At 45.7% G+C, this 24343-nt stretch overlaps 1 protein-coding gene across 1 annotated transcript in view; it reads left to right on the top strand.

The window, feature by feature from the left end:
- Positions 1 to 23508, top strand: part of PLCL1 (phospholipase C like 1 (inactive)) — a 207419-nt gene extending 183911 nt beyond the window's left edge. Inside the window, exon 6 of the mRNA XM_048485250.1 lies at positions 21043 to 23508. Coding sequence (XP_048341207.1) covers positions 21043 to 21225 — 183 coding nt within the window. The 3' untranslated portion in view covers positions 21226 to 23508. The remainder of the gene's footprint in view (positions 1 to 21042) is intronic.
- Positions 23509 to 24343: the final 835 nt, after the last annotated feature.

The following is a 24343-nucleotide window of genomic DNA, read 5'->3' as shown; positions in this document are numbered from 1 at the left end:
ATCACAGGGTCCTCTTCATGGTCCCTTGGAGACAGCACTGTGTATTCTTCTTGAGACCAAGTCTGGAGCAAATTCTTGGAAAGCATATCACAGTGGCCTGCCTAGGACAGGGTACCCTTGAACTCGGGCGCCCCCCCATTTGGTCACGTAGCAACATTTCAGGGTCGCTGTGTGTTTTAAATCTTTAAAGTATTTTCACGCTCCGCCCAGAAGTGCATTTTTAAGGCTATCGGCACCAAAATTTCAGGGTATCATCCAGATACTGTCCTGGATGATACCAACCACCTCTATGATGTTTGTTTAGGGGGGTGCAAAGTTATGGACCCTAAACAAGCCCCATCCCCATTGTTTCAATGGAAGCAATAGAGATGCGGGGGAACACCCCATTTGAGGGATCACACCCTTGGTTTCCTGAACACAACTTCACTAAAATTTAGTGGTATCCTAAGAATATGTTACTAGATGATACCCTGGAAACTCTTTGGTGTCACTAGTTTAAAAAATACACCTCCAGGCACCCCAGCCTGGCTCCAAGATTCTTTGTTTCGTGAAATTTTGCTCCATTAAAATAAATGGGGAATTTCTATGTGTAGGCAGGCCAGCATACTTTTGAAGATAGAGGCACCAGACTCCTCAGGGCCTTAGGAAGGCCCTGGAAGGCATCCAGGTGTTTACATCTCGGTTTCTGGGGGGTTCAATTTTATGGGCCCTCAAAAGGCTTATTTTGTTTCCCCGCCCTGCAATACATGAAAGCCTCAGGCTGAGTTCTGAACTCTCTCTCAACTCCCCCACCCAGAAGCAAAGCTCACCAAGATTGGATGCTATTACTCAAGGCCTCTTGGAGTCACCTTGAAAGTCTGGCACCTCTATCTTCAAAATGCAGCCGAAATCTCTCATTAGCTACAATGGAGCAAAGTCACTGCAAAACAAAGAATCTTGGGCAATTTTAGTGCCTGGAAGGTGTATTTTAAAGCTAGTGACACCCAAAATTTCAGTGAGTCATCTTGGTAATCATTCATGATTCCACCTTAAGTTTAGGAGGTTATGTTCAGGGAAACCAGTTAAAGACCTCAATGGGTAGCCCCCATCTCCTGTTAGCTTCCATTGGAAAACAGTGGGGATGGGGGCATTCCATTTGGGGTTGTCCACAACTTCAAGGCTCCCCTGAACCAAACATCAATATTGCCAAACTCAGGTGGGTAATTACCAGGGCAGTCTCCTCTGGATGATGCCCTGAAATCATGGTGTCAGCTTAGCTTTAAAATGCGCCTCCTGCAGGCTGAAAAAAAAACACCAAAATACCCCCCCCCAAACTCCAAATACTTTGTATCTCAAGATTTGGTAATTTTAAGAGGACATAATCAGTATCAATTTTTTGTCTGAATGTGCCTAAATTTGTCCAGATTCCAGCTCTAATTCTGCTATTTGTTTCCTTCATCTGAATCTCCAACCCTCAAAAGTGATGCTGTTTCAGGGTGGGGAGAATCAATTCTTAGGTGCTAACAATTTAATTTTGAGTTTAACTGGGGAATCCCAGATTCTCCCCTTGAAGGTAGATTTAAAAAAGAAGAACCTGAGTTCTCTAGTTTAAACACCAATGTTGGATTCCACTGGAGGTGTTTTAGAGAGATGATGCTGACATTTGTTTGGCAAATAAGTTTCTGGTTGGGGTGATTTAGAGAGATTTCCATGCTTAATGTACCCACTCTGTAATCTAGCTTGGAATTGTTTTCAGAAGCTAACAACCTACCCTCATAGGGTCACAGATTAGGAAATTAGGTAAAGAGTTATGGGCAGGAGAGCCATGTATGCTTTGGATGGGAGGGAGGTGATTTGTGAGCTGGTACAAAAAATAATTGTTTGGTCATCATGGTGGGGAGGGTGGTCACCATACACCGGGTCAGTTTTTCCAAACTCAGGTTTTGTCCCCTGTGGGTTTGAAGCTCTGTTTGTCTAGGTACTTTCCCTGACACTGGATGAATCTTCCAGCTTGGTAGTTGCCCTAGGAGTAGTTCCCGTTTCCTCCCAACAAGACAAGGTGGGGCATCTGCTTCCTCTTTCCAGTTACTGCTGCTCTGAAGAAGAATTGCTGAGCTCTTCCCAGGTTCTCGAGGAAGATTGCTCAGTTCTTCCAGCTAACAAATTCACCTCTTTCTGTTCTGTCCTTTTTCATCTCCAAAGCTTGAAAAACAAGCTTTGCCCTTCAGAGAAGACTTCCTTTAATGCTTCCAAATCAATCTCTTCTTGTTCTTTTAGCTAGCCCAGTCCTGCTTTCGACTACCTTTTTTAGTGTTATGGTGTTCATTTCAACAGCATGCCCCATGAACCTTTGCTAAATATGCAGATGAACATAAACTTACACACACATTAGCTATCTGCTAGTCTGCTCTGGCTGAAGGTCTATCAAAATATATGTGGTCTTAATCCACCCTAGGCTTAAAATTTTGTTTTTTTGCAGTACAGACTACATGTGGTGGCTGGAAGGCAGGTAGGAATGAAGGCCCTGGGGGTGGTCAGTGGACAAGAGTGGAGCTTTGGGGACTGTAACACCTGGAGACAGCCCTCCAGGAGAGACTATGGTGAATCTTGCTTCACTCAGCAAGACAGTTGGCAGTCCTGCGTGTACACTCTCTCTCTCTCTCTCTCTCTCTCTCTCTCTCCTCTCTCTCTCTCTCCTCTCTCTCCTCTGTCTCTCTCTCAGGCCCACAGGACCTGCCCGCTCACAACTGAGGCGGCTGGAGAAGATGGGCTGGAGATGCAGCTGGGACAAGGCAGAGGAATGAGAGGGCAGAAGGGATATAAGGAAGTGGGAAAGGGAGAGTCAGGAGCTGCCGCAGCAGCAGGGAATGTGAGTGGTGGTGTGAACAGACAAGGGAAGGGGACAGCTCAATGGTGGGAAGTAGGGAGGAGGGAAGAGGACCCTGGAGTCCAGACCCCCTGCCAGAACCTAGAGCACTGTTCAGGCTGGTCCCAACCCTGTGAAGTAACAGGGTGGGAACTTTTCACACAGAAGCTGGAAACCTCCTCTCCCTGTGAAGCAACAAGGGAGAGAGAGAGGGAGGGTGCGAACCCTCAAGTCAGCCAGGGGAAGGAGGGCAGAGAGACCTGCTAGGAGGAGGGTGGCATGGGCAAGGGCTGCCGCGTACACCAGGCACCCTGTGGGCGCGGTTGTTTCTTGGCTCTTCAGGCCAGTTGGAAGAGTCACCGTCTGGGGCAACCAACCCCCAGATCAGGGAAGGAGGGGAGAAGACATCGCCCGAAGGCCCCGGGCCAGGAGGGGAAATGCCACATGATCATATGATAAATTTCCCCCAATCTATTACAGTGCTAGCCACACGGAGCTTGCCTCCATTAGGAGGACTAGTTAATCACAATCCAGATTTTTTCAAAAGTGGAGAAAAGCCTGGTAATTAACGTGTTCAGACTTCCTTGTGGCAATACGTGCAAGGGATTTGCTTTTTAAAATGAAGCTAAGGTGCTGTTGCCCTCACAGCAGAATGAAGCCTCGTGTTTAGGCATTGAAAGTCTTGAGCTCAAAGTCTAATTGAATTAGTATGTTAAGGATAACAGTAAAGAGGTTGTGCTGATCAGATAAATGATGCTGAGTCCAGAGATCATGTTATACTCCCTCTCTTGTTGGTTGTGAATGTGGTTGTCAATTTGTTTTGGCAAGGAAGACAGAGGAAGCCATCTCTGACAAGCCATCAGTGTGCACGTGGAAAATGAATTCCCGGCTGGAATTACAGGTAGTTTCATCTTGTTATCCTGCTAGGACCTCTGGCTTCTTGACAACTGGAGAATATTTATTGCGGTGTTTTCCAAACATGCATCAAAGTGGTGCAGAATCATAGTCTCAGAAATAGAAGACTTAAGCAGAGGTTTGTTTGGTCCATTTTGGACTGAAGCTCCATTCCTTAGTACCTGTTTGAAGTGCCAGCATCAGCCGTGGAATTATTTGTTTTTTAAAATGACTGTGATGTCAAGTCTTCCCACGCAAGGCGGAATCGAAATGAAGTGAGACATGAATGAAGTGCAAAGCCTGGGCCGTGGCAGGTCTCAAGGCAGTCAGCGGCAAAGCCGGAAATTCCAGCAAATCAGGAAAATAATTTTAAGGAAATAAATAATAGAAATGCCACCTACAAATCCACACAACCTCCTAGAATCTTAGCTATTTTAGCTTCAGACTTCAAAAAGACTTCACAGTTTCCTGGAGATTTGGGGGGTGGAGCGTAGGGAGGGCAGATTTCGGGGAGGGCACGAGGGAGGTAGAATACCCTTCCAGAGGAGCCATTTTCTTCAGGGAAGGTGATCTCTGTTGTGTGGAGAACAGTTATAATTCCGGGAGATGAACACTGGGTGAACATGGGCAGCTGCCCTATATGGCATCCGTGGGTCCAGGTCAGATTGTCTGCTCAGACTGGCAGTGGCTCTCCAGGGTCTCCAGTGGAGGACTTTTATATCTCTTCCTACCTGCTCCCATTAAAAAAAAACAACGCCTGGAGATGGCAGGAATTGAACCCGGGACCCTCTGTTTTCAAGCGGGTGCTCTAGCATTGAGTCACGTGCCCTCCCTAAGATCTCTGGCCCCCACTTGGAGATTGGCAGCCCTACTTAAAAATGTTCACAAAGCAGCAAAAATATATAATAAGATCCACTGGCTGATGTTCTCTATAAGATGAACGTAATAAATCAACTGGTCTCACAATGACGGTGCATCTCTGGGAAGGGGAAGGGGGGAAACAGACCCTGCACAGAGCCTGTCGCACCCAAGCATGTGCGGGAGGGCAGGAAGGAAGTTCACTCAATGTTTTCTCATCCTTGCCCCCCCCCCTTCAGCTAAAACTTAAATGGCAATAAACCAGTGTACATCTTTTTTCCCTCCCAAAACTCCGTGCGTAGGTTGCACTGCTGGCTGGTGAGCCTGTTTTGCGGTCTGCTTACTGTTAATGCAGATGGTTGCTTATTTGGTTTGGCAGGCGCATTCACTGAGCATGTGCAAGAAGCATGGGAGTTGCCCAGGGAGCAAACAAAGGTCCAGTGTGGTCTCTACAATAGCATCTCAGCTGATCTGACCCTACAGACATGACTGCTTCTCTTGCATCCCTTCCTTCACTACTTTCTCTTCCAGTTAATGTGCTTAAAAGGTTGCCCATTAGGTTGGCCCCAAGGGTCAGCTTCATATCACATGTGTGCTTGCGAGTGTGTGTGTGTGTGTGTGTATGCACATCTTCCTGACCTTTCTGACATCACATCCAAAAGTTCCTGACCTTTCTGACATCACATCCAAAAGTTCCAGCCTCTTTGCGGCCACTATTTAAATCTCCTTTCAGCCACCATGTGCCATTCTGCTCCCATAAATCCCAAAGTGGCCTCCTTGAAAGATTACTGAAGTCGGGGTGCATTTCAGAACATGTTTGTGACAATGTGTGTGTGTGTCCTCTGTTGGTTGAGTATGATAAAATTCTATGTGATTTGTAGCCTTCAGTTGTGCGACCAGATATTGACTTGAACCTTTTCTTAATTGGATTTAGTGTTTATATTTAGAGTCACCAATAACATCAGTGATTTTTCTTTGTCTGACAGAAATCATGAGTTCTCTCTCTGTGTGTGCAAACATTCACCAATGAGTTTGTTCAGTTCTCCCAAATGATTGGAAGGCATGATTTCCAAGAGAGAACCAGGTCTTCAGTTTTCATACACATATACCGTAAACACTTGAAGCGCTTGACTAGTTAAGGAGTTGACAGATGGATTCTCAACAAGAACATGCCAGTGGAATATTACCCCAATGGACTGTGTGCCATTTAGTTTCCTTTCAGATTTTACTCAGAGCTATGGATTGTTGTTTTGTTTTTGGCTTTCTCATCTTACCTGAATGAAACTCTGCTTTTGTTTTTGTTTCTGAAGACACGAGTTCCAGACTGCAGAAGCTTTAGCTGAAATTGAATTTTGTTTGCCGCCCCTTTGCAGCCTCTTTTTTTTAAGCCAAGTGCACTAGTGTTGTCCAGGTGGGCCTGGAGATCTCCTGCGATGACAGCTGATCTCCAGACAACGGAGGTCAGCTTTCCTAGAGAGCTGCTTTGGAGGATGGACTCCGTGGCCTTGCATCCTGCAGAGGCCCTTCCCCTTCCCAGACCTCCAGCTGACGGCCCTGAAGTGGATTGATGCTTGGATCAGCTGGTTTGGTTTTTACCATCCGTGTGGGTTGTGCTCAGTATGGAGATATGCACCAAGATGGATCCAGCTGTTCTCCAGATGGATCTCTTCTAGCCTAAGGAGACCTCCTCCAACAGAAGAGTCAAGTTGGAAGAAGGCTATTAGATTCGAGGAAAGCTTCAGACTTAAGCCAAAACCAGAAGTAGGGTACAGATATTTAAATTAATTCATTAATTCCTTAAATGGGGAGAACAGGGAGGTGCCAGAGGACTAAAGCGATTCACAGTAGGAATATTACACTTTGGCATTTTGTTTGTTTGCAGCCGGGGGAGGAGCCAGCTCCTCTCGCTGCCCCTGGTTGGCTGCTGTGGTCCACGTGTGTCTGCTCAATGTGGGGCTTGCACTGGCTGACCAGACGATTCAAGAAACAGGCGCTTCAAGCTGTCCTTCTCTTTGGCGTTGCAGCCTTGGGAGACAGCAGGTCTGTGTGATTACTCACGGGTCATGTTCCCAGTACCTGCTTTATGTCTCCGTATCTGCTCTTGAGACACTGACTCCCAAATGCTGACTCACGGTGCCACCCACACAGGTATCTCTCCGCTTGCCAAAACAACGCAAGATAAAACTCTGTTTTCCAAAGTCCAGTTGTTGTCTGGGTCAGAAAAAGAACATCAGGAGACCTTCCGATACCACAACAGTAGACTGCGGCACAACAAAGTAGGGAATAAAAAGCAAAATAAAGGTTTAAAAGCTGAGCCAAGCAGAGGGAGTTCAGCAGCTGCTGTCGACTCAGCGTCATCTTCCTCTGATCAGATAGCTAACGAGGGAGTGTTTTGGATTATGTTCTTGTGGCAAGCGAGCGACCCCTAAGAATAGCGAAATTTACTGTGATGGAAATCTTTTTGCAATGACCATGTGACATTTGAATTAGAAGCGCGTTCCAATTTTTATCAAAAAGCAGGCCGTCTTATTGCCGGAATAATGTAGAGATCTCGTCAAGTGACAGAGAGGCCAGAGAGAGAAAGACGGCGAGGTGGCCAGATTTCTCTAAGTGATCTCAGAGAGACTAAGAGGAAGGATCGGAGTACACCAGAGCAGGGACGTAGGTATAGATTTTTTATGGGGGGGGGGTTCGGGCGGGCCACACCCCCACCCGCCCCTAGGGCAGGGCCACGCCTCCCCAAGCCCCGCCCCTCGCCTAGCGCTGATAAAAGCAGCTCTCCAAGGTCGGGGATGGCAGACTCCCCTCCCCTGCCCTGCCATCCCCTGCCCCTCCCCTCTGGGCAGAGGCATAGAGGAAAAATGGAGCCTGGTGCAAAATCTAAATTTTGCCCCCCCCCCCCCACCAGCAGCCGCTGTGATGCTGGAATCCACCCCCAAACAGCATCGCTTTCAATGGTGTTTAAACTAGAGAGCCCAAATTCTCCTTTTAAATCCACCTTAAACAACATTGAAAGTTAAACAACATAGTTAAACAACATTGAAAGTGATGCTGTTTTGGGGTGGATTATCCCACTTGTGAGGTGGATTATCCCACTTATACTTGTGGCGTAGTGGTTAAGAGCAGGTGCATTCTAATCTGGAGGAACTGGGTTTGATTCCCCGCTCTGCCACTTGAGCTGTGGAGGCTTATCTGGGGAATTCAGAGTAGCCTGTGCACTCCCATGCACGCCAGCTGGGTGACCTTGGGCTAGTCACAGCTTTTTGGAGCTCTCTCAGCCCCACCCACCTCACAGGGTGTTTGTTGTGAGGGGGGAAGGGCAAGGAGATTGTAAGCTCCTTTGAGTCTCCTACAGGAGAGAAAGGGGGGATATAAATCCAAACTTTTCTTCTAAACTGAGGACCTCAGATTCTCCCTTTAAATCCATGCCGAAGGGGGTGGATTTAAAAGGAGAATCTGGGGAAATTTGGGGAGTGCCTGCTGTCAGGGGTGCAATTGTTAAGCTAGAAGCACCAAACTTTCAAGGTATCTTTAGGAGTCTCTCCTAATGATACCACCCAGGTTTGGTGACGTTTGGTTCTGGCTTTGGACCCTCAAAGGTGTAGCCCCCATCTCCTATTAGCTCCCATTGGAAACAATGGGGGATGGGGGCACCCCCTTTGGGAGTCCATAGCTTTAGACTCCCTGGCCCAAACTTCACAAAACCTGGGTGGTATCAATAAGAGACTCTCCTGATAGCACATGCCAGGTTTGGTGACGTTTGGTTCAGGATGTCCAAAGTTATGGACCCTCAAAGATGTAGCCTTCATCTTCTATTAGCTCCCATTGGAAACAATGGAGGATAGGGCACCCGCTTTGGGAGTCCATAACTTTGGACCCCCTGAACCAAACCTCACCATACCCGGGTAGTATCATCAGGAGAGTCCCCCAAACAATCCCTGAAACTGGTGGCACCCCCCCCCCCAAGGTCTGGGATGGAGCCTGGGGAGTGGGGAGAAGAGGCAACCGTGGGAGGCTGCTGCCGGGGGCTGTCCATGTGGGGGCGCGTGGCTGGCGTGTGCGTCGTCCATTCCAGGAGTTCCACTTCTTCCTTTGTGTTGTGTGTTTTGTGCGTGTGTGCGCATGTGTGTGTGCGTGCGTGCTCAAGTGTGTGCAAGTGTATGGGCTCTGGATCCTCAGCCTGTGAGCAAACTTCTGGAAACGAAGTGATCCCAGTGGACCTGCAGGACTTGGGGGCTCAGCGCCCACTGGCCTCAGTTCTCTCCCCTGTGAAATGCCCCTGCAGGGACAGGGCGCTGCCCTTTGCCAGGCGGGGGGGAGGGCTTGGGGGCTTTCTTTCCCTCCATCACCCCGCTTGCCCAAGACCAGGGATCAAGCCGAGCTCCTTCCAAGGACTGGCTTTGCGGTGGGGGCTTCTCTCCTGCCTTCCCTCTCTACACTTTGCAGCTGCTGTCTTGCAGCTGCTGTCTTGCAGCTGCTGTCTTGCAGCTGCTGATTTCTGCAAGTGAAGCTTTTCCTGCCATGGAGATAAGGAAGAGCTTCATCTCCTTAAGAGCTGCAGGGTCTGGTGGCTCTTGGGGAGGGGAGGGGGAAAGGAGGAGACCCTGGATGGGCTGGTTTTCCAAGGCAAGGAACAGGTCAAATGCTTTCAATGGCGGAAATTTGGGAACTGGTTGCCTGGGGCCACCCCTACCCACCCCTTCCCATTTCCCCCCCACCCCTAGCCACTCCCTCCCATCTCCCCCCCACCCCCTTCCCATCTCTCCCACCCCTAGCCATCCTTTGCCACTTTCTCCTATCCCTCCCCACCCTTTCCCACCCTGAGCTGTGATTTGATGGTGATTTGGGGGTGACTAGCGCAGAAACCATGAGGATCCACAAAGGTCCGTGTTTTCCAAGCAGGTTTTTGTATCATGGCAGCTCCACAGAGCATGGGACGTGTGATTGTTGTGTTCAGACAGGTTGCCAGGGGCATGAGCTGTGATGTGCTGGTGATTTTGTGGTGACCAAGTGCAAAAATCAGGAGGATCCATGTTTTTCAAGGAGGTTTTTTCATTAATATTTTGAAACTCTTTGAAACACAATCTAGTTTTTATAACATAATCTAGTACCTCTTTTATGGTTCCTACTTAAGTATTAACTGTATGAAATAACAAACTACTTTTCGGTATTTTTTAAATACTTAAAACGGTCATTAAGTCAGCAAACCGGTCATTACATTATTTGAATCCCACCACTGGGCCGAGGCACTTGGGAGGAGAGAGATGCCAAAGACAGCCCAGGGGTGGGGAGGAAGCAGGGGTGGCAGAGGGGCCACTTCCATGTGTCTCCAAAGGGGGGCAGCAGAGAGCAGGAAGTGAGCAGCCCTATATGCGCTTGCCTGTCTGCAGCACCCCGTGTGATGCTGAGCACAGGTGGCCAGAGGCCTTCGTGACAGTGGCTGACAGACCCTTCATCCAGAGATCCACCTGAGTGAATTCTAGGCACTCACAGTCCCCCTCCAGGTGTCCCTGCTTGATGACAACCCAAATAAACTGCAGCTGGATTGTGTACCCTGGGCCCCACTGTTACCCGCTGCCACGGGCAACTTTAAGGGTGATTTCAGTGATTTCAGCTTGGCAGCAAATAAAATTGAAGCCACAAATTGGAAAATAAAATAAAGTTTAATGCGGTCGAACAGAGTTTCGTTCAGTAAGAAGTGAATTCAGCAGCTCGGTCCGCACCAGGCCAAGCGCACGGCCACAGGCACCCTGGCCACAGGCACCCCGAACACTGCAAAATACAGTCGTCTTATAGTAAATTTTAGAGGTTACATCATAGATTGAATTATACAAGGACAATCAGGGGCCATCAAGCTTTTTCCTCCGAGTCCAGGTCTTATCTTTGGTGAGGAAATACCTCCTTGTGATAACGCAGGTGTTTGCCTGCTGGCTCTTATGCATCCTGGGTGTGTGTGGCAATTACTGGGGGCTCTGTCAAAAGGCAGAAGGGGTTTGCCTGAACCATTAACTGTCTGTATCCTGTTTCTCTGGGTCCATCTTTAGCATCATCTAATCTTTTTTGTTTCAGCAAGCTTGTGATTTAGACAGTGGTTTCAGGGAGTAATACATTTTACAGCAGGAAGGACAGCCTTTTACAGAAAACCAGAATAAACCTAAATTCTACTAACCACTATATGTCTATCAAAAATTATATTAGAACAAAATAATTATTATCTGTCCCTCTGGTTACACCACCAGACTGCAGAATGATGGCTCTAGCCACTGTGCCTCACTATTGGGGGGGGGTGCCACTGAGTCACCACCTGCCATCCCATGTTGCCCTGGACTTTCTACAGCTGTTGTAACTTCTCTGAAGACGCCAGCACCTGTATGCACATTTGGGGGGGAGCCTCTGGGAGGTTGGGGGAGGGGGGGCAGGAGCTCAGGCAAAGAGGCTCTTCCTATCCTGGCCGCCTGACTGCCTGTCGTGAGCTGATCCCTGCTGTTCTCCCAACTGGCCTTGCTTGGGATGCTTCCCGCCCGGCCACAGGAGGTTGCTGGATGGTGCTCGTGGCCCTCTTCCCTCAGTGCTGCCATCTGGCTGTAAGGAATTCCATAGAAGCAGAAATAAAAGGCTTTTAGATAATAAAGAATCCGTTTATTGGAGACATGTACAAAAGCTCGCGTACCGCGTGAAGTGGCAGGAATGACACTTCCCGCCAGAAGCACAGGTTATAACACCATTCACCCCATCCCCCCTTCCTGCTTCCCATGGGAACGGAGTCCTCATCTCCCGCGCAGAGATAAGGTCTCCGCCGAAGAAGCTGGCCCATCGCCCGGGCTATGGAATGCACTCAAGGTTACTTCACCATCACCCTCATTGAATCCTTTACACTGGCCTGTTGCACCAGTAAGCAGCCTGGCTGGCTGGCTGGACTAACAGCACCTCAACGGATTCCCAACCCACCTGTTGGCACCCCCATTGGTAGTTCAGTGTGGTCTTTCACCCCAACAAGAGGCTGTGCTTTGGCGCTGGCATCAAGGCTCCTTAGCTGGTGCAAGTGGCATCTGTGCCTGCGGCAGGGCTGCACTTTCACCCCACCCACCCCCCGTGGACTGTGCTGTCTGCCCTGGCAGCTTGGTGGGTGATGCTGTCCCAGGGTGAATCCTGTATGGGGACGGGAGACCCCCAAGGCTGCAGAAGCAGGGGCCTGATGCAGAAGAGGCAAACCACTTCTGAACATCTCCTGCCTTGAAACCCCTTCAGGGTGGCCATAAGTCAGCTGAGGGGGGGGGATCGTGACAGGGAAAATTCATTAACAGTATATAAGTCGCTTTCAGGTTCTGTCTAAATCCTTGAGGAAATGTTCTTTTCTGAAGGGTGGGGTGGACAGTCCTTTTGAGCACAGCTCCAATTATATAACTCAGAAGTTATTAACTGCAGGCACCAGGTATTAGGCACCATTAGAGCAGCAGGTAGCAGTTAAACATCCTGAGAGGTTGCAAATGAGGGTTTTTTTTAAGTATGTTGGGAATTCCCCATCGTGTCTGCAATTTGGTAGTTACATGAGGAATTAGGTTGTTCTCCCTACAGCCAATTTCATGGAAATATGCTGCCAAGATGTAGTTAAAAATATTCTTTCTAGAGACCACTGGCCAATTATTGTGCCTTTTGAGACAAGACTCATTTTTATCACCAGTCCTTAAATACTTTTCTTGGTAAATTGCGTGAGTTGATATTTTTGACAAAGGATAATTATTTAATTATTATTCTGATTGCTTATTGAACGCAACGAGCAAGGTTATTTGATTGCAAGATTGGTCTTGGCTGCTTTCTGATTTGTACAGGAAGTGTTTTCTTCTGTATTATGGGCACATTGTGACTACCTTATAAATACCAACTATTTGAACACTATGCAAAATGCTAAATATGGAAGTTTAATTTTATTAGCAAGATGTAATTTGCTTCCGAGAGCTGTATGTTTTGGAAGGCTTCAAGCCAAGTTCCAAAAGAACGTGTTTGTAGGCTTCTGGAGCAATAGAAATTCTCTCACACCTGCTGCTCTGTCGTCCCTTGTCTGATGTTTAGTGTTCCAGTGATTATATTATCTTGAAATGGTTGCTTTCTAATCACATGGGCTGATTGCAATCTGTAGCTACATTTCTTGCATATTTTTAAATAAATCTAATATTTAGTGATATATTGATTTGTTTTCTGAAACGGAAGTAATACAATAATGAAGTAATAAAGTAATATTGTAACATCTACTAGGCAGACTGTTTATGGGCTGGTTTGCCAATTCCTTCCCCAGTTGCCTACACTTTACCCCCAGCAAGCAGAGGACTCACGTTACCAACCTTAGAAGAATACAAACTTTTTATGAAGACTAATTTTTTTGGCTTCACTTAGCACAATTCATTTCTCCTAGATATTTCACTTAATCTTTTCTTCATGTCCTAAACTGCATGGGTGCTACCAGATTGGCTAGAAGTTATTTTATTACTGCTCTACTACTGTGTTGGAAGAGGCCTTCTCAGCAAGTCACTGTAGATGTTCTCAGGAGGCCCAGAGTGTTGGTGGCTGGTTACCAGGGTACTTTGCAAGAATCTTTGCTCTAAAGGAGTTTTCCAGCAAGGAAAGGCATAACTTCTCCCCTCTTACCATAACACAATCCACTCTACTTCAAACACAAATATAAATGTGGCAATTGTGACAATTTGGCGCCTGAAAAAACCTCAGAGCCTGGTCAAACGTCCATGTTCACTTCCTTTGCTAATGATGCCATCCTAAAGAGAGTGCACTATAATAGACTTAGAATGGTCTATAGCTCTGCTTAGGGTCGAGCTGACTGTGACCCAGAAGTTCTAATTCCTCTTCCTTTGTTCATTCATTCATCATCCTTAATTGGCATTTCAGTAATACACAGTAAGAGGAAGGGAAAGGACTTTGTAGGCCACCTTCAGTCTCCTTACAGGAGGGAAAGGTGGCATATAAATCCAAACTTCTTCTTCTCTAAAAAAGTTCAAAGTAAAAACAGTTGTCTATTTTCTAGCTTTCACAACTTCTGCAAAGAACTTAATAACTGCAAACAGTAATCGCTGGGGCATGTTCATTTAACAAAAATTGAATAATAGTATTCTTATTTGTGAGTTCTTTAGAATGAAGTAAAGGAAGGAGAATGTCATGGTGTGGTATTGCATGGAACTGGCGATCCAGAATGCTACAATGGATTATGTCCAGAGAGTTTGGGTAACATACATACCGTATATACTCGTGTATAAGTTGACCCGCATATAAGTCGAGGCACCTAATTTTACCACAAAAAACTGGGAAAACTTATTGACTCGTGTATAAGTCGAGGGTGGGAAATGCAGCAGCTACTGGTAAATTTCAAAAATAAAAATAGATACCAATAAAATTACATTGTTAGAGGCATCAGTAGGTTAAATGTTTTTGAATATTTATTTCAAAGAAAAACAGTAAACTAGCTCCGTAAGTGGAAAAGAGGGTCAACAAGAACAATACGGTATCAACAATAACTTTAAAAGTACAAAAACCTTAGCTTTTTTGTAAGGGTTTTAAACAATGGATCTTACAATAAAAACTGGAATGAACATGCCTGTTCACTGTGACTCAAAACTACCCTGCTTTTTAAAAGAATAGTTCATTATTTTTAGTGTACATATTTTTAAAATTGCACATGGCAGGTGTCACTTTAGAAGGGACATTCACACAACCTGTCAGGGAAGGAATGTTTATGTTAGCAGTACTAACATTTCAGAGTATCTTTAGGAGACCCTCCTGATGATACCACCCAGGTTTGGTGAAGTTTGGTTCAGGGGGTCCAAAGTTCTGGACCCTCAAAAGGGTAGTCCCATCTACTATTAGCTTCCATTGGAAACAATGGGGGATGGGGGCACCCATTTTGGGGAGTCCATAACTTGGACTCCCTGAACCAAACATCACCAAACCTGGCTGGTATTAGCAAGAGATTATCCTGATGATACCACCCAGGTTTAGTGAAGTTTGGTTCTGGGGGTCCAAAGTTATGGACCCTCAAAATGTAGCCCCATCTACTATTAGCTCCCATTGGAAACAATGGGGGCACCCCCTGAGCCAAACTTTACCAAACTTGGCTGGTATCATCAGGAGTGTCACCGGATGATATCCTGAAATTTTGGTGCCGCTAGCCTAAAAACTGTGCCCCCTGGTGGCCAACAAAGTAAAAATCCTAAAATATTTTTTAAAATACAGCTGACTCGTGTATAAGTCGAGGGGGCTTTTTCAGCACAAAAAATGTGCTGAAAACTCGACTTATACACAAATATATATGGTATGTTCTCTTTTGCAGTGGAATCTTCTGGCATCTTCAAGTCAGTACCTTTGAGGGCAGAACATTATAACGAGCAACATAAAAGCTCTACAATGTGAGGGATTTATCTTAGGCAGATGCTGCATGGGCCAAAAACAGTGGTGTGAAAATAGTGTAAAAGGGTTTATGCTATTTTCACACCATTTTTACACCGCTGTTTTTGGCCCATTCGGAATCTGCCTAAGTTATGGAAGTAATGAGCCATTCTTCCATAAGATATTGGTAGTTTTAATGTAGCAGAAGAGCAAGTAGGTGCTTGAGCAGGGAACAGTTTTTTATATTCCAGGTCCAATAATCTTTGTTTTAAAGTTCTAAATATGCATGACTCATTGAAAGTGTAAAAGTGTCATTCGAAAATCCAATGTGTTGGATTTTGGTTCCAGTATTGGAAAACCATAGAATACTGAGGGAATCATTTTTAAGATGAAACTTTAGGCAGTTCAAATTCACTCTAAAGTGGATTTTAAACCAGTATTTAAAGAAAATTAGCCAAGCCTCAATTTCTAGTATATGTTGACCCAACTCTGCACAAATGACAGAGTAGGGCACACATTTAGGAACTCCTGGGAGTTGCCGAAAATAGTTTGCCTGAATACCCTCAATGTTGTTAAATGCTTTTATCCAAACGGGGACACCATATATCAATTGTAATAGAATTTTGGCCTCAAAGATTTTAATAGTAGTCAGGACAAATTGACTCCCTTTCAGAAAAAGAATGGTTTAATAAATGCAGAAGAACTTTTGGACAAATTTATAATTCTCAATCTCTGCGCGGGTGAATTGAGATTATACAGGTGGATTATACAGCTATCTGAAATTTTTAACTTGATCGAATTCCTTATTTCCCACAGTCCATTTCTGTGGCTTCCAATTTTTGTCAAACACGAGTATTTTAGATTTTGAAAAGTTAATGGAAAGCAGATCTTCCAGTCGGTAGTTATGAGAGGTGTGCAAATATCTTAATAAACATACTGTTGTGTATGACAGGATGGTAGTATCATCGGTGTAAAGCAACATAGGGATATAGTTTCTGGAGATGGCCATTTATTGGCTTAAGAAACTGAGCTAAATAATTCAAAAATATATTGAAAAGATGAGGAGCCAGGACGCAGCCTGGTCTCATTCCCTTCGCGACTGGAATTTTTGTGGTTAAGTGGCCACTGTTAGTATACTTGACATGAGTGGGCCGAATGAAGTATCTTTATCAAGGATAATAGCCGAGGATCTATCCTCATCAGCTACAACTTTCTTCATAAAATCTCTGTAGGGATTGAATTGAGGGATTGAATTCATTTGTGCCCAACTGCATATATTTGTCAGCTAAAAAGGCAAGCAGTGGTCAATAGTAGGTTTGCCTTTGGAAAAACTAATTTGTTTGGGGCTGATAATATTATTAAACTGCAGCCAAGGCTTTAAGTGAATTCTGGGTGTTTAGCATATAATTTACCAATCCTGGAGAGGAGGCTAATTGGCTGGAAGTTTCCAGGGAAATTTATATTATCCTTTTTAAAGACTGGCGTAATTATGGAGTTTAACCAGGAGTCCAGGATGATCCCATACTGATCAACGAGAATGAAAAGATTTGCCACTGGAGAAGATCACCAATGAGGGTGTTTTTTCAAGATTTCCAGCAGAATCCCATTTAGACCAGAAGCTTTACCAGATTTAAGTTCTGAAATTAGTTCAGCAATTTTGTCTGCCCTGACAGGAGGCCAACTAGGAGAGTCACGTAATATAGTTGTCACATCTTTGGAAACATTAAAGGCAGCACAATAGTGATCTGTCCGAATATGAGGAGGAATGCTAAGGTCCACTTCATAATTCAGACTATCGGAAGCAGCCTGCCCAAAGGCCTTTCCATTGTTCGATTTCAATGCCTGAAACCATTGGGCCTCATTTGTTATCAAGACATGTCAACCGATTTGCTGTAGGGTTAACAAAAATGCTCCAAGGAGGGGTGAAAGAGAGAAAGGGGAAGGGAAAGATTGGAGATACAAACAGGGCTACTCAGAAGTAAATCTCGTGTTTTGCAATGGGGCTTACTCCCAGGAAAGTGTTTTTAAGGTTGCGGGCTCTGCCATCAAACATCCAAAAATAGGAATAAGGATGACTTGCAAGTTTCCTGCTAGCAAAACCTGAACATTTGGGTCCGAACATTCTAGATTCTCCTTCTGACCTTGCCTACGTTTGCATGGAACCAAAAAATTGCACTGGGATTTTCATGCAACTGCACTGGTCATTTCTATATTTCCACACTGTGTTACTATGAGCAGACTTGTATTGCGTTCTTTCATTACTTATGTTCTTGAAATATTTGTAGGCACTTTAGCAAAGGCAGCTTAAAAGTTTCCCTAACCTAATAATAAAAACTTTCCACCCAGAACACCTTTGGTTACAGATCCCCTGATGCTCTGATGTTAAGCAAAACAGGTGCCTGAAAGGACAACTAATATCATTCACAAAACCTAAAGGCTACATTGTGTGCTGTGGCATCAAGTGGAATAGGCATCCACAGAAATGTCTTTCAAACTACAAAGCCCAGGATGCAATGTGACTTTGAGTGAAACAAAGTGACTGGCAAGATTCAGGGTTTACATTCAATACTGAAAATCAGATGCATCAAACAGCAAATGTGTGGTGTAGTGATTAAGAATAGGTGGATTCTAATCTGGAGAACCGGGATTGATTCCCCACTCCAGCGACGTAGGTATGTAATGGGAGGGGTTTGAACCCGAGAAACCCCTCCTTCCCTGCCTGACTCCTCCACCTGAGTGGCAGAAGCTTATCTGGTGAACCAGATGTGTTTCTGCACTCCTACATTCCTGCTGGGTGACCTTGGGCTAGTCACAGTTTTTCAGAACTCTCTCAGCCCCACCTACCTCACAGGGGGTCTATTGTGGGGAGAGGAAGGGAAAAGAGCTTGTAAGCCCATTTGAGTATCCTTACAGGAGAGAAAGGTTGGGTATAAATCCAAATTCTTCTTTTTCTTCTTAGCTATGCCCAGCACAAAACAAGAAGTCTGAGAATTAAGCAGTTATACAATCTTGGAGTCGTTCTGGACTGTGAATGGGCAAGCAGGGCAAGTGGGTGGAATCAGCATAAACGAATGTTACTTTTGAATCTGGGTTCATCCCAGGGCGATCAAAGAAGAATCACGTGGTCAGATTTTCCTTGAAGAATTCTGTAAATGCTGCTCTGAGGTCATCTGAGTTAAGAGAGGAGTCCCCCACTGGAAAGAGCTGGGAGAGGGTTTTAGGGGAATGACATCACCTGGCCCACCATCCATAGCAATTAAAGAGAATTGTTTTACATTCTTGTGTCGTGACTGAATTCTGACAGCTGTCATGTTAGGACCGTCAGCTAACAAGCATCCACTGCGTTTTGTCAGTGATGTAATTGCTATTCCATCTGTCAATCTGTGACATTTATCTTTGATCAGCATAGGAGTATATGAATGACTTGTAAACATTTATAATTGCCAACTATTTTCCTGCATGAGGCCCAGGTAATTTGATGCTACAATGCTAGAAAGCATCAGACTTAGGGAACCTAATGATGCCAGCATCAGAAGAGTCGGGACTCGGGCCCTTCGAAGTCTGTGGCAGTCAGTGAGCTCAGATGGGGGCCACTGTGGTGGCTTCAGACTATCTTCCCAAACAACAATCAGGAGAGCTTGGGCAACTCCCGTTTCTTTTCCTGCTACTTCCTTGCCAGCAGGGTGTCGTAGTTGAGAGTGGTCGACTCTAATCTGGAGGACCAGGTTTGTTTTCCTCACTCCTCCTCATGAAGCCTGCTGGGCCAGTCACAATTTTCTCAGAAGTCTCTCAGCCCCCACCTACTCCACAAGGTGTTGGTTGTGGGGAGGAAAAGGGAAGGAATTTGCAGTGGTGCGAGGCAGTCCTTCCCCACCAAACTCTCCCCCCCCCCCCGCCCTGGCAGAAACTCCTCCAAAAAACCTTTCCCTCTATCTAAGTCACAGGTGTCAAACTCGTGGCCCTCCAGATGTTATGGACTACATCATGCTGGCAGGGGATGATGGGAACTGTAGTCCATAACATCTGGAGGGCCACGAGTTTGACACTCATGATCTAAGTGATGCTGTGCTAGCCAAAAACACACTGGGGATGGGGCCTGATTCCTGTCACCCGTGTGTCGCCAGCTAGCTCTGCTTGAAGGAGGAAAATGGGGTTGGTTTGTTTTTTGTGGTTGTGGCAGAAGGTGGGAAGTTGGTCCAGGAGCTGGGTGTGAGGGGAAGGGGGGCTAAAAGGTGCCCCCTGTGACCCAGGCTATTGGTGCCTGGGTCAAATGACTTCCCTCCCCCACATAGATACGCCTCTAGGAATTTGTAAGCCACTTTGAGACTCTTTATGGTTGAAAACAGAGGGATATAAATCCAAACTCTTCTTTTTCTTCCTGGGCTGATACAAAGACTTTTGCACCCTTACTCAGATATATGTTCTGTCTCCATGCATGTATCTCTCCCACGGCCTGCTCACAGAAGCTGTGGAAGAGCGGAAGACTGCATCAAGGTCATAACATTGTGGTGGGTCTTCCACTTTCATTGAAATGTACCGAGTGTGTGTTCATGGACCAAAACCATGAGTGCAGAATTATTACCCATTAAAATTGATGCCCAGGTTTCATGCTGATTCCAGCCTGGCAGCGTGCCCTTTCTTGGAGTTGTGAAGCTGCCCTGGGATTCCAGTCACAATGACCTTCCGCCCCCCAGGGTGGAATGGGGAGGGGCTTTGGTTCATCCGTTGCCTGCAAAAGGTCCTGGGTTCAATCTTCTCACATCTCCGTTTAAAAAGGACCAGGCAGTCGTTGGTTTGAAAGACCTGAGCCCAACACCGTGGAGAAGTGCTGCCCGTCTGAGAAGACAGGGCTGGCCTCGATGGAGGACCAAGGGTCTGAGTCAGTCCGAGGCCAATTTGCGTGTGAGTGACCAGAGCCTCCCTCCTGAGGAAGGTCCCACCTTCTCAACATGGCCTTCCAGTGGGACAAAGGAGCCTGTTGTGCTCTGGTTTGGCCGGGTGGTGAAATGAAACTGTGTGTCATGAGTGGTGATGCAATCTTGGCTCAAGTTGGTGTCCCCAAGCATTGTTTACTGGTCCTGAATTTTGCCTGCCACCATTGTCCATAGATTGTTTACTCCGGCTGAAATGATGTAATGAACACGAAAGTACGGGGCATCATTCAATGGAGAGAGGCACGCTGAGCCCCCAAGTGCCAAGTGGTTCTGGTCTAATGGTTAGTGCTTACCAGACATCTACCTCAATTCAGTTGATTTAACCTCCTTCCAAGTTTTTTTTTCCAAACAGTTGCTCTTTGCAACATTACTGGGGAAGGTGGGGGGGCACTAGTTTCTTACTCCATTGCTTGGATGTACACGACCATTTCAAGGACATGTAACAGTTACCTGCATTTTGGCCACTTTCTGTGGGACAGTAATTTAAGAGGCATTTGTGGGACGATGAGACAACCGTAAGAGGCATAAATAGTCCTTTTGGGCAGCTTGTAATACTCCAAATGCGTGAGTTCTGTCTGCTACAGAATCTGGTGCCTCTTGTGTAAGTTCGAGAAGAAGAATGTCTGGAGAGGGGCCAGATTTTCTTGCCTTCTCTTTGAGCTGAAATAAATAACAGGGCTCAGAAAGGGTGTAAAGAGAGGCCTGTGGTCTTGTGCACTTAAAAAATAATAATTTGAATTTGGTCAGGGAAAAAGAGGAAGAGGAAGAAAAGTTGGATTTATATCCCCCCCCCCCTTTCTCTCCTGTAGGAGACTCAAAGGGGCTTACAAACTTCTTTCTTTTCCCCCCTCACAACAAACACCCTGTGAGGTAGGTGGGGCTGGGGGAGCTCTGAAGAACTGTGACTTGCCCAAGGTCACCCAGCTGGCGTGTGTGGGAGTGCACAGGCTAATCTGAATTCCCCAGATAAGCCTCCACAGCTCAGGCGGCAGAGCGGAGAATCAAACCTGCTTCCTCCAGATTAGAGCACACCTGCTCTTAACCACTACGCCACTGCAGCTAGTCCTGCTTTATATTTCAAAGGGCCTAATACTGTTCTCCTCTCTGATTGACTGTTTTTAGGGACAAGGCGATCTGCTGAAGAATGCCAGAAACGAAGCCCTCGAGAACATGAAGCAGATCCAGTTGGCCTGTTCGTCCTGCGGACTGAGCCGGACAGGCAGCGGGGGTGCGGATGCCAAGGCCAAGCGGTGCCTTGAGGCAATTGAAGAAAAGGATTTGGGGGATGAAAACGGGAGGCCGTGAATGAAACCAGCGTCCTCTGCTGTGGCGTCTATTTCAGTAGTCCCAAAGTATTTTTTAAAGCCTTTTAGGAAAAGATCACGCGTAGAGTGCCCTATTCAGGCTCCAGCAGTATTAAAAATCCTCACAGCGCCAGTGTTCTATTGCAGTTCATTTATCTCAGTTTAAACTTTCTAGCACTGACGTTCCCAGTGATCCCACCCTCTCTGTTTGTGTGGGAAGATCTTGCCAAAGCTCTATCATGAGATCTATGTTCAGCCTTTTCCCTTATTTATTATTCTGCCATCCTTAGTCAGGTTTTTGTAATCATTCTGAAGCTGTAAGAGCGTACAGAATACCTCAGCTTCACACTTTCTTGAAAGAGTTTGGTGTTTGGATAGCAAATTCTATTCAAATGCTTTTATTCCAATGGATTTTACCACAAAATAATCCCTGTCATCTTTCACTGGACACAATTAATAATGGATTCCTCAGTATAGCAGCCATAATAAATAATTGATTTGTGCAATAAATTAAGTTGATAAAATATTAAACAGTCAGAGTTTGTGAAGGATCACAACTGGAATTCTGGGAAGCATTCCATTGACTCTTCCCCCTCCCCAATCATGTCCTGAAATTAATTCATGAAACGCAATAGTGGTAGAAAAGAGGTCACAGTTTCATTCAAGAAAATCAGGGCTGAGTGATTTTCATCTTTGGTTGCGCGATGAGAGATATCAAGTCTTCATTAGCCGCAACAGCAGTGTGAAGATGATCATTAATAATTATGGAGTATTTTTCTTTGCCATTATCAGAAGACTGATGTTAGGCCTTTTCCGCACAGGTCACTTAGAATGTTTCCAGAATGTTTTTGATCCCCTTCCTTTCCCCAGGGGCAGAGTGAGGGGGAGCTGCGCCCGGGGCCCTTGTGTGCCCTGTGGCCCTGCCACGCCCACACCCTGCCCCGGGGGCACGTGCGGAAAGGGCCACCCACTTGGTAAGCTTGAGTGATACTTTGGAAATCGTTGCTGTGCTTTCTTTTTATTTTTGAATTATTATAACAGAAAGGACTGCTTGTCACAGTTCGGTGCCTCAGTCGAGTCAAATGTGTGTGCCTGAAAATGTGACATGGGAATGGCAACCTTTGCTGTTCGCTCAGAAGGAAGACTTGGGACTTGCTCGCCTCCAAGCACGCTCTTGCAACTTCAGCATTAAGTACTGTCATTCCCTCAACATTTGCTTCATGTATCTTCACAGGTTACTGCAAAATGTGATCCACATCTGTAAAATGTAGAAGAATTAGTAGTCTTAATACTTAAAGCCTTATTTTATCATGCCAGGGCAAGTTTCCACAGACAGTTTGGGTTGAGCTGAGCTGATGGGGGTTGACCAGGACCTCTTAATAATATCTCGTATAACTGTGTTTACTTTGAGAACTGCCATGAACCTTGATGGTGCTGTTTTAAAAAGTGAATGTTCCATCCTTGTGTGAAAGAGGGGCTGGGTTCACAGTACAGTAAATAGGAGCCATTTGTGCTTGTGACAGGTTGGTCACAAAAAGATTCCCACTCAGCTCCCATCTGCTCAGATCCCCCTGTCAACACATCACTTTTGATTGTCTAAATTGGACTACAAGCATCATGTACTAGAAATCTGAAGCTACCACAACAGAATCATTAAGAGATTCAATAGCAGAAAAAGTGAATGACTCATGAGCTGCCAATATCCTTTTCTCTCACGTCCTGAGGAAACGGTGAGGATACAGCGGCTAAGTTCTGCTACTGTCCACAGTCTAGATATTCATGCAGAAGCAGGAGATCAGCTGAAAACGAATCTGCCTCTTTCGCCTCCTGCAGTGTCTGGCTTCAGTAGTCTTAACAATATTCTGACATTTCGGTCTTTCAGATGCTTGACTATATATTTGCATTACCTCTACTAGAAATGAGTGTTCTGTGGATAGAGGAGACTATATTTATTTAAAGCATTGCTTTTATTTTGAAAAGCTACTTTTAAAATTAACTTGATTAACAAATGTGCTGATTTTTTCCTCTCAACTTAACAAAGAAGTGAATTGTTGAAAGTTTTAAAAAATTATATGCATTAAGATTTTTATTATTATTATTTCTTAACACTATTCTGTTCATGTTGCAAATTTCTGAGAGTAAACTTATGGACAAATAACTTACATTCAGGTTTAAGTAAGTCAATGACTTTATTTGAAACACAACATTTTGAAAAGTACTGATAAGCAATTCAATTAGAAAAATTCCCTCTCCACACGATCTTCAGTAAAACCTCATCTGCAGACACTTGCCATTTTCTTATTTTACAGAAACTCATGATCTTGGGCATGTCTCTTGAGTGGCGGAGGTGTTTCTGGTGAACTGGATGTGTTTCGGTACTTCTGCATTCCTGCTGGGTGACCTTGGGCAAGTCACAGTTCTTTGGAACTCTCTCAGCCCCCACCTGCCTCACAAGGTGTCTGTTGCAGGGAGAGGAAGGGAAAGGAGTTTGTCAGCCACCTTGTAGTGGGAAAGGAGTTTGTCAGCCATTCTGAGCCTCCTTGTAGGAGAGGAAGGTGGGATATGAATCCAGACACTTTTTCTTCTTTTGATTCTAAGAGGCAAACTCTAAATCTTGAATCCCACTCAGTGAAGTGAAATGTTGGAGAGAGATGTGTGGGAAAGCAATTCGTCCTGTAGATTAAGAAGTCAAAGTGGCTGTTGGCGAAACTCTGCGAGACGCCACCCCTCAGTCCAGCCCAGAAACAGGCTGCTGATTTGTGGTGCCAGAGAAAGATGTCCAAGAGGCTGTGGGGGCCCAGTTTGGGTCAGGATCACTCTGATGCAGGCAGGGGAGGAGGTGTCGGCAAATGTGCCCTTGGAGCCATTTCAGGGTAAAAAATCACGCAAGGGGAGGCAGGAGCCCCTCTGTGCCGCTGGGCCCTGGTGGTCCCAAACAGATTTGAGCCTCCACAGCAGTCTTAACCAGCTTTCCCCCAGCACTAAAAAAGGATGCACATCTCAGGGCTGAATACCCCCAGGGATGACGTCTCACCAAGGTTGGCCTTGGGGGGCTGATTTAGAAGCTTGATGTCAGAAGGGAATGATCAGTTCACCACGGGGAGAAACCAACCATCTTT

The sequence above is a fragment of the Sphaerodactylus townsendi genome, linkage group LG02 (genome assembly GCF_021028975.2).
Source record: "Sphaerodactylus townsendi isolate TG3544 linkage group LG02, MPM_Stown_v2.3, whole genome shotgun sequence".
In the NCBI taxonomy this organism is placed as follows: Eukaryota; Metazoa; Chordata; class Lepidosauria; order Squamata; family Sphaerodactylidae; genus Sphaerodactylus; species Sphaerodactylus townsendi.
The sequence above is the reverse complement of the archived record's forward strand: the minus strand, read 5'-3'. Positions and strand labels throughout refer to the sequence as shown.